This window comes from Pagrus major, chromosome 1 (genome assembly GCF_040436345.1).
Source record: "Pagrus major chromosome 1, Pma_NU_1.0".
NCBI lineage: Eukaryota > Metazoa > Chordata > Actinopteri > Spariformes > Sparidae > Pagrus > Pagrus major.
In genome coordinates this window covers 38,280,306-38,296,642 of record NC_133215.1, presented here as the reverse complement: position 1 = coordinate 38,296,642, position 16,337 = coordinate 38,280,306, and the positions used below count along the sequence as shown (strand labels likewise).

At 42.2% G+C, this 16,337-nt stretch overlaps 1 protein-coding gene across 1 annotated transcript; it reads right to left on the bottom strand.

Moving 5' to 3' along the window:
* Positions 1 to 1,545: 1,545 nt before the first annotated feature.
* On the bottom strand, positions 1,546 to 3,937 carry LOC141004503 (ladderlectin-like). Its single transcript, XM_073476066.1, has 4 exons — positions 3,837 to 3,937; positions 2,780 to 2,854; positions 1,986 to 2,077; positions 1,546 to 1,650 (listed from the first exon to the last, which is right to left on the bottom strand). The coding sequence occupies exons 1-4, from the start codon at positions 3,883 to 3,885 to the stop codon at positions 1,546 to 1,548; spliced, it is 321 nt and encodes a 106-aa protein (XP_073332167.1). The 5' UTR covers positions 3,886 to 3,937.
* Positions 3,938 to 16,337: the final 12,400 nt, after the last annotated feature.

The following is a 16,337-nucleotide window of genomic DNA, read 5'->3' as shown; positions in this document are numbered from 1 at the left end:
AACAGATCAGAACATGATCATGACTGTGATGTTCTGGTTAGTTATTTAGCGAGTGGAGGAATGAATGAATGTGCAGCAGGAGAGTGGCTGTTGTCAGCTTCTAAAAGCAATTTTTTCACATTTTCTTTACATTTCTTATGGTTTCTTGTTATACTGTACATAACTCACAAATTATACATTCACAATTATACCATTTTAATCTCTAACAAAATGATCAAAAAAGAGGTTAAAAAGCTTCAAACTATTTTTCCACTTCTAACTTTTATGATTTATTTAATCTGCTGCCGGTAGCTCCTAATAATAAATCACATAAATGATTTATTAGTGATTTATCGTCCAACCTATAGCACCACAACATAGACGACAGCATTAGTCCTGAGATGTCTCTATAGGACATTATTTGAACTGCACTGATACAAGCCTGGTAAAAAAAGAGTTCTACTTTGACTTTCCTCTGCAATGACTCAAGTTACTCTTCAGAATACAGCTGGACTTCAACAACCCCTTTTCCACTGAGCTCTTAGAGGAAGATCACACATTGTTGCATTCTTACAAGTCTTTTTATTGAAAAAGAAGCCTAAGGCCAAAGTCACAAACAATATGCTTTTACACAACATTTACTGAAGATTTAATCATTTAACTCTTTTATGAATAAACAATAGAAAACTTTAATTCAGTGAGACACAAAACAAATTTGACTTTTAACAGAAAAAAACATCCAAGCTGATCCATCCCCGATGTTTAGTATGTGTGTTAACAACCAAATGGGTTCTTGGAGCAGATGAAGCGATAAGAGGTGCTGCACCTGGTGTTACCCCATCCATCTGAAAAAGAAGAGAAAAATAACAACACTAACTCTTAATTTATGATTTAAGTTGACAAATGAGTCACCATAGTGTTCACTGGTGCAGAAAATTGAGTAAATCAGCAGTCAGACCAATAAAAGTGTCCCTGAAGAACAAATGAATGTCATGTTCACACTGTTCTGGGCATCGTCTTCTATCAAGACATACACAAAGACATATCCACTCTCTGAGTTACAGCACAATGTAAACAGCCATGCTGATTAAAACTTGGACAGAAAAAATATTCAAATAACACTCACATTTGACAAAAAAAATTGATTATGTACGATGTTGCCTTCAAGAGCCAGGCAGACAGCTGTGTAGTAAATGGATCTGAACCAACACATTAGCTGAGGATATTTTCTTCATGTCATTTTCCTGAGAGAAAATAAAGGTAAAAACAGATCAAAGTGAAGCTAATGGAGCTCTCCAGTCAAAGCTAACAGGTGGACTTACAGTTGGTGCGTAAGTGGATGCAGGGGTAGCTGCTGGAAGAGGAGGAGGAGTACCAGTTTGTGTAATAGAAACCTTCACGGTCGATCCACATCCACTGGCCCTGAGGAACAAAAAGCATGAGTGTAAGCAAGTGCTGCTCTCATGTGTGAGTCTAGAGTCCTTTGGACCAGGTCCTGGCCTTGACCTGGACTGACTGAGGTGGTATTTCTTCATAAATTCACACTTGCAGGTTGAAGCCTCCCAGCTATGCAATGCTCTGACCGGCTGTCTGTGTGATCTGCTGGAGGAAGCTGTACTCTCTAGGGCTGGTGACTGAGGCCAGGTGGGCACCCTGGCTGTTGCAGTGCTCCTGATGGACACAGGAAATGACATAAACAATAGTTAGTTGTACATCCACAAAGATCACTCTGTGCTTCCTGTCTCCATTTTCCTCCTCCACATGGAAATGACTCGATCTTCTATGTGAACGTAAAGTTCATCTTTTCATGGACTGATGGTGACTGACCTACTAACAGATACCATCACCATCCAGAGGCTTTATGTTGCAGAACATGTTCATTCATCATGTGTGCTGATGGTAAGTTCGAAAGCAGCCTGACTGAATGAATAGCATGAGTCTATCAGATGCTATTATAGCTATTATATAGCTCACTATAACTATACCAAATGTTAGAGAAGCTGTACCTCAGCACTGTACCAGTTCATGGGAGTATTGACGAACATGAAGCAGCGAGAGCCATGGCTGAACCAGCCGTCTGGACAGAAGTTTAAACGAGCTACAGAGAGAAAGCATAGAGAGAGCATTGACTTTACTTCAACAAAATACTTTGAGGGAAATACACTGATAACAGATCCCTTTTAATCTCACATTTTACAGCCTCTTACAGCAAGAACAGCTGCTCTAATGACACCAGCACCTGTCTGTCATGGCTCTGATATACTTTGGAGAACAGTAAGCAGTAGAGCCAAACAAGGGAGGTTTTTGTTAATAACCAAACACAGTAAGCATACTGCTATGACTGCAGTTGAACATTCTACATGACATTGTGATATTTGGGGAGAGATGTTTGGCTTTCATTACTATGTCAGTGGTGGTGGTGATGTTAAGGTGACCTCATTCATTAAGGAACATAAAGAAAGACAAGTGATGTAAAGCCATGTGGTTCTCATATTCAGGTGCTGCTGCCTCCTCAAAGATACATATAACAAGTAAAGACGCGCACTATGAAGTACTGTAGTACATATGGATACTGTCCATGGATACATTATATTGCATTATCAAAATGTTTATGTGTTGCCAATAAGTTTAAATCTTGTCACTGTGAGCAGACTTTTGCTTCATCTAATTAAACTTGTTTCTATAACACAAAATATGTAAGAGTTGGGGAGTAACTGATTACTCAAATATGTATTTTTTGTTTAGTTGACGATGAGCGGCCATAGAATACACTGTTATAAGTGATGTGTGTCCTCTCTACCATTTTTGGGAACAGGGACAGACTCTTCGGGCACAAGCACTTCATCTCCCATCATTGTCATCTTGTCCTCCATCTCTGAAACATCACCAGTTTCATCAGAACTCTTTTTAGTTGACAGTATTTGACTTTACAGTAAGTCACAGCCACAAAAGTCAACAGTGTCTGGCTAATATCATATTTAAATCACACCGACTGTTAAAACCAGTCTAAGAGTCTGCAGCCATGCTACCAGCTTTGATATTTGTTTGTTTGTCTGACAACAATGGCAATGCTAACATGTTAAGTTTAGCAGGTAGATTTACCATGTTTACCCTTTTAGTTTAGCATGTTACAGAATCATGCTAACATTAGCTAACTAGCATGAACAAAGTACAGCTGAGACTGAAGGAAATTAGTTTTGCAGGTCAAACATAATCCCTATTCTCATAATAAGGCTTCACTTCCAGCTTTCCCCCACTCCATAATTTGACATTTAATCTCAAATTGTGAGGATTAGTTTTTACTTTTAGTGTGCAAAAGTCACTTTGTACACAAAGAACCTCCGACTTGACAGAACCTAAAGGAACAGGTACCAAATGTCAATCCTCTCAGCAGACAGGTCACCACTATCAGCATTAATCTGGTGGCCAGAATTTCTCTTCAATAATGCTGCATAGGTGCTCTTATACACAAGATGTACTGCACTGAGCTATAGTTTTATGTTCAAATCCCACACAACTGTCATATTCTGGAGGAGTTGATCTTGAATTACTCAGACTGACTGGTCATCACAACTCAAAACAAGAGAACACACCAGCTGTCCTAAACATCCTTTATCAATCCATTAAGGTTTTTTTTATTGAAAAAGCTACTTGTGTCGTTCTTTATTGTCCTGCTCTGTCCACCCACACTGTGTGTGTGTGTGTGTGTGTGTGTGTGTGTGTGTGTGTGTGTGTGTGTGTTAAAGCAAAGAGCTTCAATACTGACCTGGAGCCTTTTCTTTGTCTTCAGCTGGAGCTGCAGAGAAAAACACAACAATGTGTGTGTGTGTGTGTGTGTGTATGTGTTTTAGTCTGACCTGCAGATGCAACCCAGAGAAGAATGGAGAGGACCAGGACAGTCTTCATGCTAATGATCAACAGATTGTTCTATGTGGAGAAAAAGAACATTGAGCAGAGAGAAAGCAAAACCATGAGCAACACTGACTGAAAAGAAACACAGCAGGTGTCTTACCTGTCAGGTAAAAGCGATGATGATGATGATATTCAGGTATTAGCTTAGTGATGCAGTGATGACAGGAGGCTGCCCAGCTCTTTTTATACACACACCTGTGCAAAACGTGCCAATGTCTGTCAGTGACTCAGCCCTTTGTGTGGGAAGCGTGCATATAAAATCATTAACCTGTACTCTGATCTGTTTCCAGACAGAAGAGATTGCACATATAACTTCCTTGTTGTCTTTGTTGTTGTTGTTTCAGGTCAGGTTAATGGTTTAAAACACTGATACTGGGCTAGTTAAGCAGTTACAGTATATGTGTCAGATGTGTGTTCTGCACATGTATTTTAATAGACAGATGAACTGAACTTTTTCAGCTGCAGTCTCTGCTGTCCTAAAACACCACTGACCTTTTCTCTGTGTCAAATGTCTGCGAAAAACACTGAACCCTGAAATTCTCCTGATGGGTGTTTAAGCTTTAGACACATTTTTCTGCCAAATGCATTGTTGAGGTTAACCTGTGAAGGGCTGGTGGGATATGGATATGGGTTCAGGAAATGATGGGAGGAGTTGGGAGAAATCAACTACTCTGTGACAAGAGCTGTCATCTTTTGGCAACATGTTTTGTTCATACTTTCTTAGTCAGCATCAACTATCCTGGCATCCTCAAAGAGAACCTCAGTAAAGACAAAATAAACTTCAGAGAACCCATCACCACTGAAGACTGTTTGGCAGTATGTTTCATGTAAAAATCTGTTTTTTACGTTGTGACACCCTTTAAATTCATGATGAGTTTTGATTGGCTGTCAGTGTTTCTATAGTAAGTAAAATCGCTTTGAAAGTGAATGAAATAGACGACATGATTCCACACTGTCTACGGCGTTATAGTTGTGATGTGGACAACACATCCTCATACCTAAACAACTGGATATGTCGATTGCCAGTGACTCCCTAAGTATACGCATGAAAATTATTTGGTTAGGTTTCGAATAGCATTGCGGTTTTGGTTAAAATAACTATGGTACTGATGTAACTTCAGTTACATAAGTCCTGTGTTTGTTTGGCTCAAACATCACCAACGTCCTCCCTGTGGAATTTCTCGCTCTTTATATTACTTTGCTACTAAAAATTACTACAGCCACTAGAGGTCGCTGCCTGAAAAGAAACGTAATATGGTTCATAATAAGCTGCATTCAGGGTCGATCTAAATGGTTGTTTTTCTGATGAGGCTGGGCTAGGTGAGGACTTGGCCATCCACTGGAGTGAGAATGATTTTTAAAATGATTTATTCATAGTTATTATTATAGTTATCATTCCTGGTGTGGACAGCCCTTAAGTGTGTCTGTCAGCTGTTTGCTGCTGAGCAGGTAGCATACAGTGAGATTTTAGAGTGTTTTTGCTAAAACAGCTGCCTGCTGTTGCTGGAAACAAGTTTGATGAGAGCTGAGAGACTGATCCAGAACAAACCAAAACACTGAGCTGAAAGATGATAAAACAGGTATTCTCACTATAATCAACTGGTTTTTATCATCATTTGATCCTTTGTTGATATAAAAACATGAATCAATGCAGGTTTTATATTTTCAGGCTTTGATACACACAATACTTGTTAGTAAGATACAGTCCTTGTTGGTTTGGTCTTTTCATGTTGACAATAAGAAAAATACAGAAAAACACTGACTTTTAGTACTGCATTTCTGCAAATATACTTACTGCTCATGAAACTGGGTTCTTGTTTTACTTTCTGATGAAATGTTCACGTGCTAAGGATTCTTTACTAATTGAAAATATTTCATCAATATTTAATCACCTTAAACAAAGCAGGTTGTCAAGCACTGAAGAGACGATCAGCAAATATGCTGATTGATCAGTTATTTATAATAGCTCTGCAGGTTTCAAACTGTTTCCTCATAATGTCGTTGCCTTGAATGAAGGTCATCAGTTTTGGCCCATGGCCATTCCATCAATAGTTACTCAAGTTTCTGTGTCCACATCTGAAGAGTCATAGTGAAATAAATAAAGTCCAAAGTCAGTTTATTGTTCCTGTAATTCTCAATATACTCTAACAGAAGTACGTACCTCACATCACTGCCTCAATCAAGGGAGCAAGACGCCTACATAATACCATCTTAAGCAAATGACATAAACTTTTATAGTCCTTTTCTCAGGAGTTTATGGCCATTTATGAATTAACAGAGTTTTGTGTGATAATTAACTAATGTGATTTCAGTTGAGCCAGCATCTACACTGATGACTGCTTGCTGTAATGGTTTTATTGGCATATTTTGGTGGAAATGTACCCACTCTACCAGTCTCCCCAGGACATGATTTTGCTGGTTAATCCATCCAGTCTGTGATGTTATGTTATGTTTATATATATGTATATACATATGTATATATATATATATATATGTATATATATATATATATATATATATATATATATATATATATATATATGTATATATATATATATATATATATATATATATATATATATATATATATATACATATATATACGCTTTGCGTGTGTACACAATCTTTGCAACAAAGTTCCCCAGCTGGAATCAAACCAGGGTCATTGCTGTTGTACAGTATGTGTTTTAATCTGTAGGCCAGTCCAGCTCCTGTTGAAGTTCAATATAGGCTCATTACATGGCTTCTTGCATGTGATGGATTGGGTATGTATTTTAGATTGTACAGTGTTGACTGTGCAGTGTCAGTTATCAATGTCAATATCGACAGATGAAACTGTTCCTGAAGCTATTTGACTGTCTAAGCAGTTCTGATGAAGCATACTGCCCCCTTAAGTCTTCTCATGTTTGGCATGGCAAAATACCTCCATCCACTTAATTATATTTAAAGAGAAAGAAATGTATTTGTGACTGATTTTGAAGCTTTACTTCATACTGAATACAAAGCAAAAACATGTCATGTGGTTCATGTATTTTGTAATGAAAATGTGACTTTTTTTCCCCCCTCTTTCATTCTCCCTCAGAGGACTGAGGACGCTCTTCTTCCTATTGGCAGACTTTGGCATCACTGAGTTGGCAGATGGAAAATCGTTAGATAGAAAACAGATTGTGTGTGGAAATCTTCCTCAAAATGGAAAATGAATCCAATTTCCTTTTGCACTGGACGTACGAACATAAAATGTCTTGGAAAAATCCTGAAATATTTTGTTGTACAGAACACAGAATTATGTACTTTTTACTTCATTTATCTGATGATAGCAGTTGCTTTGTAAATTTGGATTTTCAGATCAAAACATAATGCAGATTCATAAAACACAAGTATTGTCTGAATTTTACTCTTCAAGTATGTTTAAAGCAGTCACACTCTGCTCCAAGCTGTTAGAACTGGATCAGTGTGATAATCAGTATTATGAGTACATGTACTTTTGATACTCATTTTATTTTTAATTCCTCTACTTTTCCTTCAGTCATGTGAATGCAAGACTTTCAACTTTTATCCCATTACATGTTATACTGATTTCACGCAAGCAAAATTGCTTTATTATATTATTATAATATATTATATATTATATTATAATATTGTCCCTGACATGTTATTTATGTACAGAGTATCCGTGTAGCTACAATGACATAAAAAAGAGAGAGAGAATGGCAAAGGCTGAAGGATAATTCACTAGATTGGTGTTCCAGAGTCTGATGTGATCCTTTTATATCATAATTCTGTGTCCTAAAAAATGGTTTCTTCAATGGTACGGACTAAACAGTCTATTCTCTGCTGGCAAGATAAAAAGAAGATGAAGACAGATCAGTGTTTTCTCCTTATCCTGATACAGCAGTGCCCCCTGCTGACTGAACGTCCTTACATCACAGCGCTCTCTGATCACAGCAACACTCCACCAGAGACTTTTAACAACAAACCAAAAAAGAATTCATAAAGAAAACAAGGCAGAAAAGAACATTTACAATATCATTCATAAAATAAGATAAAGAACGCTAATTAAATCTGTATTAATCACACATTTAGTCATGTGCAGGTCAGGTACTGTAGTTATTTTAGGATGCACTGTCTGATCATGTTTTACGCATTCTGCAGTTTCTCAAGCTGGAAAACATCATATTACTCAGTTCTATTTTTTAATGATTAAATAATGGTTTGCATTATTACAACCAGGTCCTGCGAGAAATTCGCAACATGAATCATGACCTCGAAATGACGATAACGTCAAGCTGAACAACACAGTGGCCAATATGACAGACACTATTTCAAGGCTCGGCGAAAGGCTACAGTACCAATAAAACTACAGCAGGAGGAATTCAATCCGAATGAAGGGAATCCCGGAAGAGTCGGAAAGGGGTCGAGTGTAGTGGACATGGTTAAAAAAAATGCTGTGTGGATTATTCAAGGAGACACCTGATGCAGCAGGGGCATTGGAGATCGAGAGAGCCCACAGGACGCCAATGAGCCAGCAAGACAAGGGAACCACCACACAGCGGCCCCGGCATATCCTGGTGACATTTTTGCGCTATACTGATCGAGAGATCAGTATAGCGCGTTCGGGGCATGAAAAGTTGGAACATTTACCTGGAATGGGTCCAAGGTGGAAATTTTTCCAGACTTTTCCAAAGAGGTACAGGACAAGAGGAACACGTTTACAGAAGTCCGCCACATCTGCATGAAGAAAGGATGGCGTTACTCCTTACAGTACCCCGCTGTATTCTGGGTGACGATTAATGGAGCACGGCGCCGGTTCGAGGACGCAGAAGAGGCGAAACGCTTCATTTCAACACAGCACTCAGCTGAGGAAGCGGAGTAAAACACAGGACACTGAGGATAGGCCATATGACCTGTGTTATGGGATTGTTCTATAGTGGTAGCTCCCCCCCCCAGTGTTTACATGAAAATGGTATGGCCCGACTGATAGCAGGAAGTGCTGTTTGTTTATGTCTCTGGCAGTAGTTCTCAATACAGTTCATGTGATAGACACACTCCATGTCTCTTCTCCATTTATTACACACAAACATGGTGTCAGAAGTGGGTGACCAAGTCAAGTAGCTAAGTAACACATAAGAAGACATCAGCATCACAATGGCGTCCGCAATACCACCACCAGGAGAGATGAAATTGACCGGCGACCTCGCAAACAACTGGGACGAATTCAGGTCGGAGTTTGAAGATTACATGCTGGCGACGGGTCTAAAAGAAAAAGAAAGAGATGTACAGGCAGCAACCCTGCGACGGGTGATGGGCGGTGAATGTCGACACATATATAAACACAACTTAGGACTTTCAGCGGAGCAGGCGAAAGACCCCACAGCTATCCTTGACACTTTGGAGGCGCATTTCAAGCCAACCAGGAACGTGATATTTGAGAGATATATCTTCGGCAACTGCAAGCAAGACGAAGGGGAACCCATCGATGCATTTGTAATGCGCCTAAGAGAGAAGGCTGTGTCCTGTGAGTACGGAGACCTTAAAGATGATCTGATAAGAGACAGACTGGTGCTAGGCGTGTGTGATGAGGCTGTGCGCCGTCGCCTGGTCAGAGAGAAAAAGCTCACACTCGCATCAGCCATAGAAATATGCCGGGCGGCAGAACTGACGGATATGAGTTTGAAAGCAATGACACATGACAGACCTCCGGAGACAGTGCATGCAGCAGACAGCCGTCGGCCGCGGGCTGCACCCAGGCAGACCCGCCATGACAGGTCTCAGAATCAGGCGCCTGGCGCGAGCGAAGGCGCAACATGCAGATTTTGTGGCAACATGCACAGGCCCTGCATATGGCAAGAACTGTCGCTATTGTGGAACAGCAAACCACTTTGCAAAAATGTGCATGAAGAGGGGCCAAACCACTAGACAGTTAAACGCAGCAGATACCGAATGCCCGGAGGATGTGAGCAAGGCTGACACAGAGGCACACATATATACGGCACAGAGCATTGGGGCAGTGCAGGGATGTGGGAAGAAATGGTTTTATTAATATTAAGATGAACAGGGGATCTCAGAGATGCCAGTTGGATTCAGGGGTGACCTGTGATGTAATGAGCATAAAAGATATGAGGAGACTGGCACCCCAGGCAAAGCTATTACCAAGCCAAACCAGATTGGTTCTATATTCAGGCCAGTCAATAAGATCCATCGGCATATTCAAAACAGAGTGTGTAGTGAGAGGAAAAACATACGAGCTGAGCTTTGAGATAGTGAGGAGCAGTCAGAGACCCCTGCTGTCAGGTGACACCTGCGAGAGTCTAGGTTTGATGCACTTCACCATACCTAAGGAGCTACTTATGGTAGGACACAGCAGCTCAGAGCTTCTAACTAGGCAGCATCTTATCAACACCTATGACGACGCTTTCAATGCAACAGTCGAATCGCTCCCAGGGGAGGTTCATTTTGAGTTAGACAAAGATGTAGCTCCAGTGCAGGCTTCTCCACGTAATGTTCCAGTGGCTCTCAGAGATGCAGTCAAGGCTCAATTAGACAAACATGAGAGAGATGGACATTTAGCCTCAGTGTCCAAACCAACTGAGTGGATTAGCAACATGGTGATAGTCAGGCAGCCATTGAAACTGAGGATTTGCATAGACCCCAAGTCACTAAATCTAGCTTTGAAGAGGTCCCACTACATAATGCCAACACTTGAGGATGTTTTATACAAACTGCCCAAGGCCCGTGTTTTCACTCTTGTAGATGCGCGTGATGCCTTTTTACAGTGTAAGCTAGATGAAGAAAGCAGTTACACAACCACATTTTGGACGCCCTGGGGCAGGAAACGCTGGTTAAAGCTGCCTTTCGGGGTATCGGTGGCCCCAGAGATATATCAGCGAAGACAGCATGAGCTACTGGCAGAGCTCAAGGGCGTAGAACCCATTGCGGACGATATACTGGTGGTGGGGTGTGGGGACACAGATGAGGAAGCCACGAAAGACCATGATAGGAAACTGCTAGAGCTCATGGCCAGGTGCAGGGAGGTCAAGCTTAGACTGAGTCTAAAGACACTGCAGTTTAGGTTCAGGGTTTCATGGACACATTTTGTCAGGGGCTCAGGGTGGACCCTGAGAAAGTCAGGGCTGTTCAGGATATGCCTCTCCCCACAGACGCCAAAGCAGTACAGAGACTGATAGGCTTCGTGACCTACCTGGCGAGGTTCACCCCACACCTCTTGGAGGTGTGTGAGCCACTACGTAGGCTGCTGGACAGGGATGTCCCATGGCACTGGCTACCTAAGCATGACGCTGCAGTTGAAGAGATCAAGCGTCTGGTCACAGCGGCCCCGATCCTGAAATACTACGACGTGACCAAGCCAGTCACCATCCAGAGTGATGCAAGTCAGAAAGGACTGGGCTGCTGCCTATAACAGGAGGGACAGCCAATAGGGTATGCATCACGGGCACTAACTCAGACAGAACAGAATTATGCACAAATCGAAAAAGAGTGCCTGAGTATTGTGTTTGCATGCCAGCGGTTTCACTACTACCTGTACGGGCGGGGGGAGATCACAGCAGAAACTGATCATAAGCCACTTACCTCAATCTTCAACAAGCCCCTCCTCACTGCCCCCAAGCGTCTCCAGAGCATGCTGCTCACGCTCCAGAGTTACAACCTCAAGGTAATATACAAGCCAGGCCCTGACATGCACATCAGTGACACATTGAGCAGAGCCATGGTTTTACCACAGAGAACTGACACAAGATACACAAAACACAACATCTGTAACCTGCAGCAGGGGCAGGAGGACACAGAACAGATAAACCAGGCCGATTACCTGAATGTCACCAGCAAGCGTCTAAGTCAGATCAGACAACACACTGAGGGAGACGAAGCTGTTCAGTTGCTGAAGGCAGCAGTGCTCCAGGGATGGCCGGATCGCCGGGAGGACACCCCTCTGGCCATCAGAGAATACTGGTCAATCAGGGACGAGATCAATGCACAAGATGGAGTGCTCTTCAAAAGCCAGAGAGTCATAGTCCCAAAATTGCTGCGTGCAGAAATGTTGAAACGCATTCATGCCAGCCATGTAGGAGGAGGAGATGCTTGCTATAGGCAGGCAAGAGACACGCTGTACTGGCCAAACATGCACGGGGAAGTCAAAGACTACGTGAGCCAGTGCTCAGCGTGCAACGAATACTCACATGAGCAGCAGCGTGAAACAATGTTGTCACATGCACTCCCAACGCGGCCATGGCAGATTGTGAGTATGGACTTGTTCAGGCAGGCAGGCAAAGACTTTCTGCTTATTGTAGATCATTATTCAGATTTTTGGGAAATAGAATTGCTCCCAGATCTTTCAGCAGAGACCACAGTACTGAGATGCAAGGCCCAGTTTGCAAGGCACGGGCAGCCTGACTGGGTGATAACAGACTGTGGGCCCCAGTTCGACTGTGAAACATTCAAAAGGTTTGCAAAGTTTGCAGGTTTGAACACGTTAAGTCCTCACCCAGACATCTGACTGATGTCTCGTAGACTGAGGACCCCACTCCCAGTGGCTGGCACGCTCCTGGTGCCAAACGTGGTCACTGGGGTTCCAGACAAACTGCGGGTCAAACATCAAACAGCTAAGCTCTGGTACGACAGGTCAGCCAGGGACCTGCCTGAGCTGAGCATTGGCCAGGACATTAGAATGAAGCCATTGCCCGGGGACAGGACGGGCAGGTGGAGAAGAGGAGTTTGCATGCAGCAGGTGGGTCCCACATCGTACCTGGTGGATGTGGAAGGAACACATTACTGGTGAAACCGGGTGGACCTGCGACCAGCAGAGGTCGGAGGGACAGGGCGCCACCCCGAGCAGCACAGCGAGCAGCAAAGCAGCCCGCCTGTCAAACAACCCAGTAGTCCACCCCAAAATGCAGTGGGTAAGGTCGTAGATTGTGGCACAAGTGCACAGGAAGTCAGGCCGCCAGGGCAGAGTGTACTTCACCAGCCCATGGGTGATTCCCCACCCACACCAGGGCACAGGATGGCCAGGCTGGTGAGGGTGCCAAACAGACTGAACCTATAGACTGGACTTAATGCTTGGGCCAATTTTTGTTTTGTTATTGTGTGATGTTGAAAAGAAAAAAAAAAAAAAGGGGGGGGGGGGGGGGGGGGTAATGTGGAAACAACCTGGAATTTATTTTTACTTGAATTCAAGTTGCAATACAGTTAAACAATTAAGTGCAATAAGGACTATGTTAAGCTGCTATCTAAAAAAGGGGAGATGTTATGGGATTGTTCTATAGTGGTAGCTCCCCCCCCCTAGTGTTTACATGAAAATGGTATGGCCCAACTGAAAGCAGGAAGTGCTGTTTGTTTATGTCTCTGGCAGTAGTTCTCAATTCAGTTCATGTGATAGACACACTCCATGTCTCCTCTCCATTTATTACACACAAACAACCTGTGGGCTTCAACACGGGCGTGAGTATACTTTACATGGGCTGCAGTTAATGCAATGCTTTGACAATAATAGCATATTGCAGCTCTAGCGACCAGCGCTGATTTTTGTTCTCATTTCTGACTGGATCATTGATAATTTACCACGGGAGTGGCAGCTCCTGGTGGATCGCAAACCACTTCACACAGATGAAGGAAACATGGGGGGTTTGAGGGAGCAGCAGGGATGCTGAGTCTGCTGGGGAGGGGACCACCGGTCGGGTGTACTTGGGCTATGTTTTGCACTCCAGTTTTACTGGCTAGACATTACCTGCTCATCATATGGATAATAAGATAATAAAGTTTACTTCCTGGAATGTAAATGGGCTAGGGTCCTAAAAAAAGAGACACAAGACGCTGGATTATTTAAAACAAAAACAGTCAGATGTGATTATGCTCCAAGAGACTCATTTGCTAGAGAGAGATACAGCTAGAATATGTGGTAGATGGATAAGCTGCTCTTATCATAATTGCTACAACAAAAAACAAAGGGGGGGTCTATATTATTTCCCAAAAGCATAGATGTAAGGGTGGACAGAGAATTCAGAGACAGTAAGGGGCGCATCCTAGTACTTCTGGTTAATCTTTCTGGCCAAAGGGTGATATTAGGGAATTACCCCCCCTTAAACGAAGAAGATCCAGATTTCTTTCTCAACATCAAAAAAACTCTTCTGGATTTTGGAGACTTCCCAGTCATACTGGGAGGCGACTTTAATCAACCTCTTGACGCTTTTTTAGATAAATCTAAACCCGGAATATCTAGATCCTCCAAAACTGTGAATGCAATCAACTTGCTCTGTAGACAAAACGGCTTGCATGATATATGGAGGTTACTTATTTCAAATGCTTGAGATTATACGTTTTTCTCCAACAGACACTCCGTCTACTCCCATATTGATTATTTCTTAATTACACATTCCTTAATCACAAATACAGGGGCCTGTAGCATAGGAGCAATAGCTCTCTCTGATCACGCTCCAGTGGATCGTGTGGTCACAATAGGAAGCAAGACTGAAAGAACTAAGACATGGCGAATGAACACTAACAACCTACAGGACAAAACGACACGTGAGGACCTCAAAAATCACATTAATATGTTTTTTGAGACTAATAAAGACAGTACTAAACAAATCTATGTTTGGGATGCCTTTAAAGCTTACATGAGGGGGGTTCTGATTCATAAATCCGCCATCTCAAGGAAGATTGATCAGGAAAATACCCATAGATATGAGGAAGAAATCAAAAGATTGGAGAAACAATTTTGGAATAAACCCACCGATTCCTGCCTCTCAGACTTAGTCAGAGCTAAATATGAGCTTAACAAAATATTTTCCAAAAAGACTGAATATTCTCTCTTTAGACTCAAGCAAAAATGGTATGAGTCAGGGGATAAAGCTGGGAAACGCTTGGCTAACTAGCTAAAGGCCAGAGAAGCCTCTTGTCAGATTGCAGGGGTCAAAGACAAAAAGGGCAGACTTGCCACCTCTCAGAGGGAGATCAACCTAACCTTTAAAAATTTCTATGAAGAATTGTACTCCTCAGATGGAGAACTAGATATCGATAAAACTAAAGCTTTCTTTGAGCATTTGAATTTACCTAAAATTTCTGAAGAAGACATGCAATGGCTGTACCGACCAATAACAATTAAAGAATTACAGGACACAATTAAGACATTACCAAACAGCAAATCCCCGGGTATCGATGGAATACCCTGCGAATTCCACAAAGTGTTCGCTGAACAACTAGCCCCTGAACTACTCAAGACCTTTACAGCAGCCATTGAGGGGAACGAGCTTCCACCTTGAAAGAGGCGGTTATCTCAGTAATTCTGAAAAAGGGGAAAGACCCACAGGAATGCAAGAGCTACCGCCCCATTTCACTTCTGTGATGCGATGGAAAATTGCTCACAAAATTATTGCCGATAAGAGTCAACTACATTATAAAATCTGTTATTCATCCGGACCAAGTAGGATTTGTAAAAAGTCGCAAATCATCCGATAACCTTAGACGAGAAGGCGTTCGACCGAGTTGGCTGGGACTATTTGAACTACACTCTTAAAACATTCGGCTTTGGTATTTGGTTCCGGGACGTTATCAAACTTATATATAAACATCCCAAGTCGATGGTGACTACAAACGGTCTAAGGTCAGCCCCTTTTCAGGTCAATAGGGGGACAAGGCATGGTTGCCCTCTCTCCCCGCTACTATTCATCGTAGCTCTTGAACCATTGGTGGAGATAATTAGAGGTCATAAAGCTATAAAAGGAGTGAGACTGGGGCATCAGGAGCACAAACTCCTAATTTTTGCTGACGACATATTGGTCCTAATATCACACCCCCAAGATTCTGTCCCCCCGATACTTGATACTGTCAAGAAATTCTCTGAAATCTCAGGATATAAAGTGAATTGGAGCAAATCGGAGGTAATGCCTCTATCAAAACATTGTCAAAAAAAAAGATTTTCAGGAATGGAGATTCCAATGGATCCACAAAAATATGAAATATCTAGGAATTCTACTTAACCCTGGACTGGTCAACATGATAAAGGATAATTTTGACCCTTTGTTGCAGAAGATCCAGCTCCTCTTCAAAGGCTGGGATAAACTTTTAATCTCATTGTGGGGCCGTGTCCAAGTTATAAAAATGATGGTCGCCCCCAAGCTATGTATGCTCCCTCTGAACATCCCTATAAGTATTTTTAAGTCGATTGATAAGTTGTTCTCAGAATTTATATGGGCAGGGAAAAGAGCTAGAATGAGACTTGGTAGATTACAAGCCACAACGCGCAAGGGAGGTCTTTTGCTCCCCAACATGCAGTTTTATCAAGAGGCTTTTCTAATATGCTCGCTCAGGTTGGAAAGTAACAACAGACCGTTGTGGGTTCCGACAGAGCAGGAGTTGAATAAACCATTTAATGCAGCCGACTACCTAAGCCGGAGTTCCCAGATAGACAACCCAATTATGTGACATACCAAAAC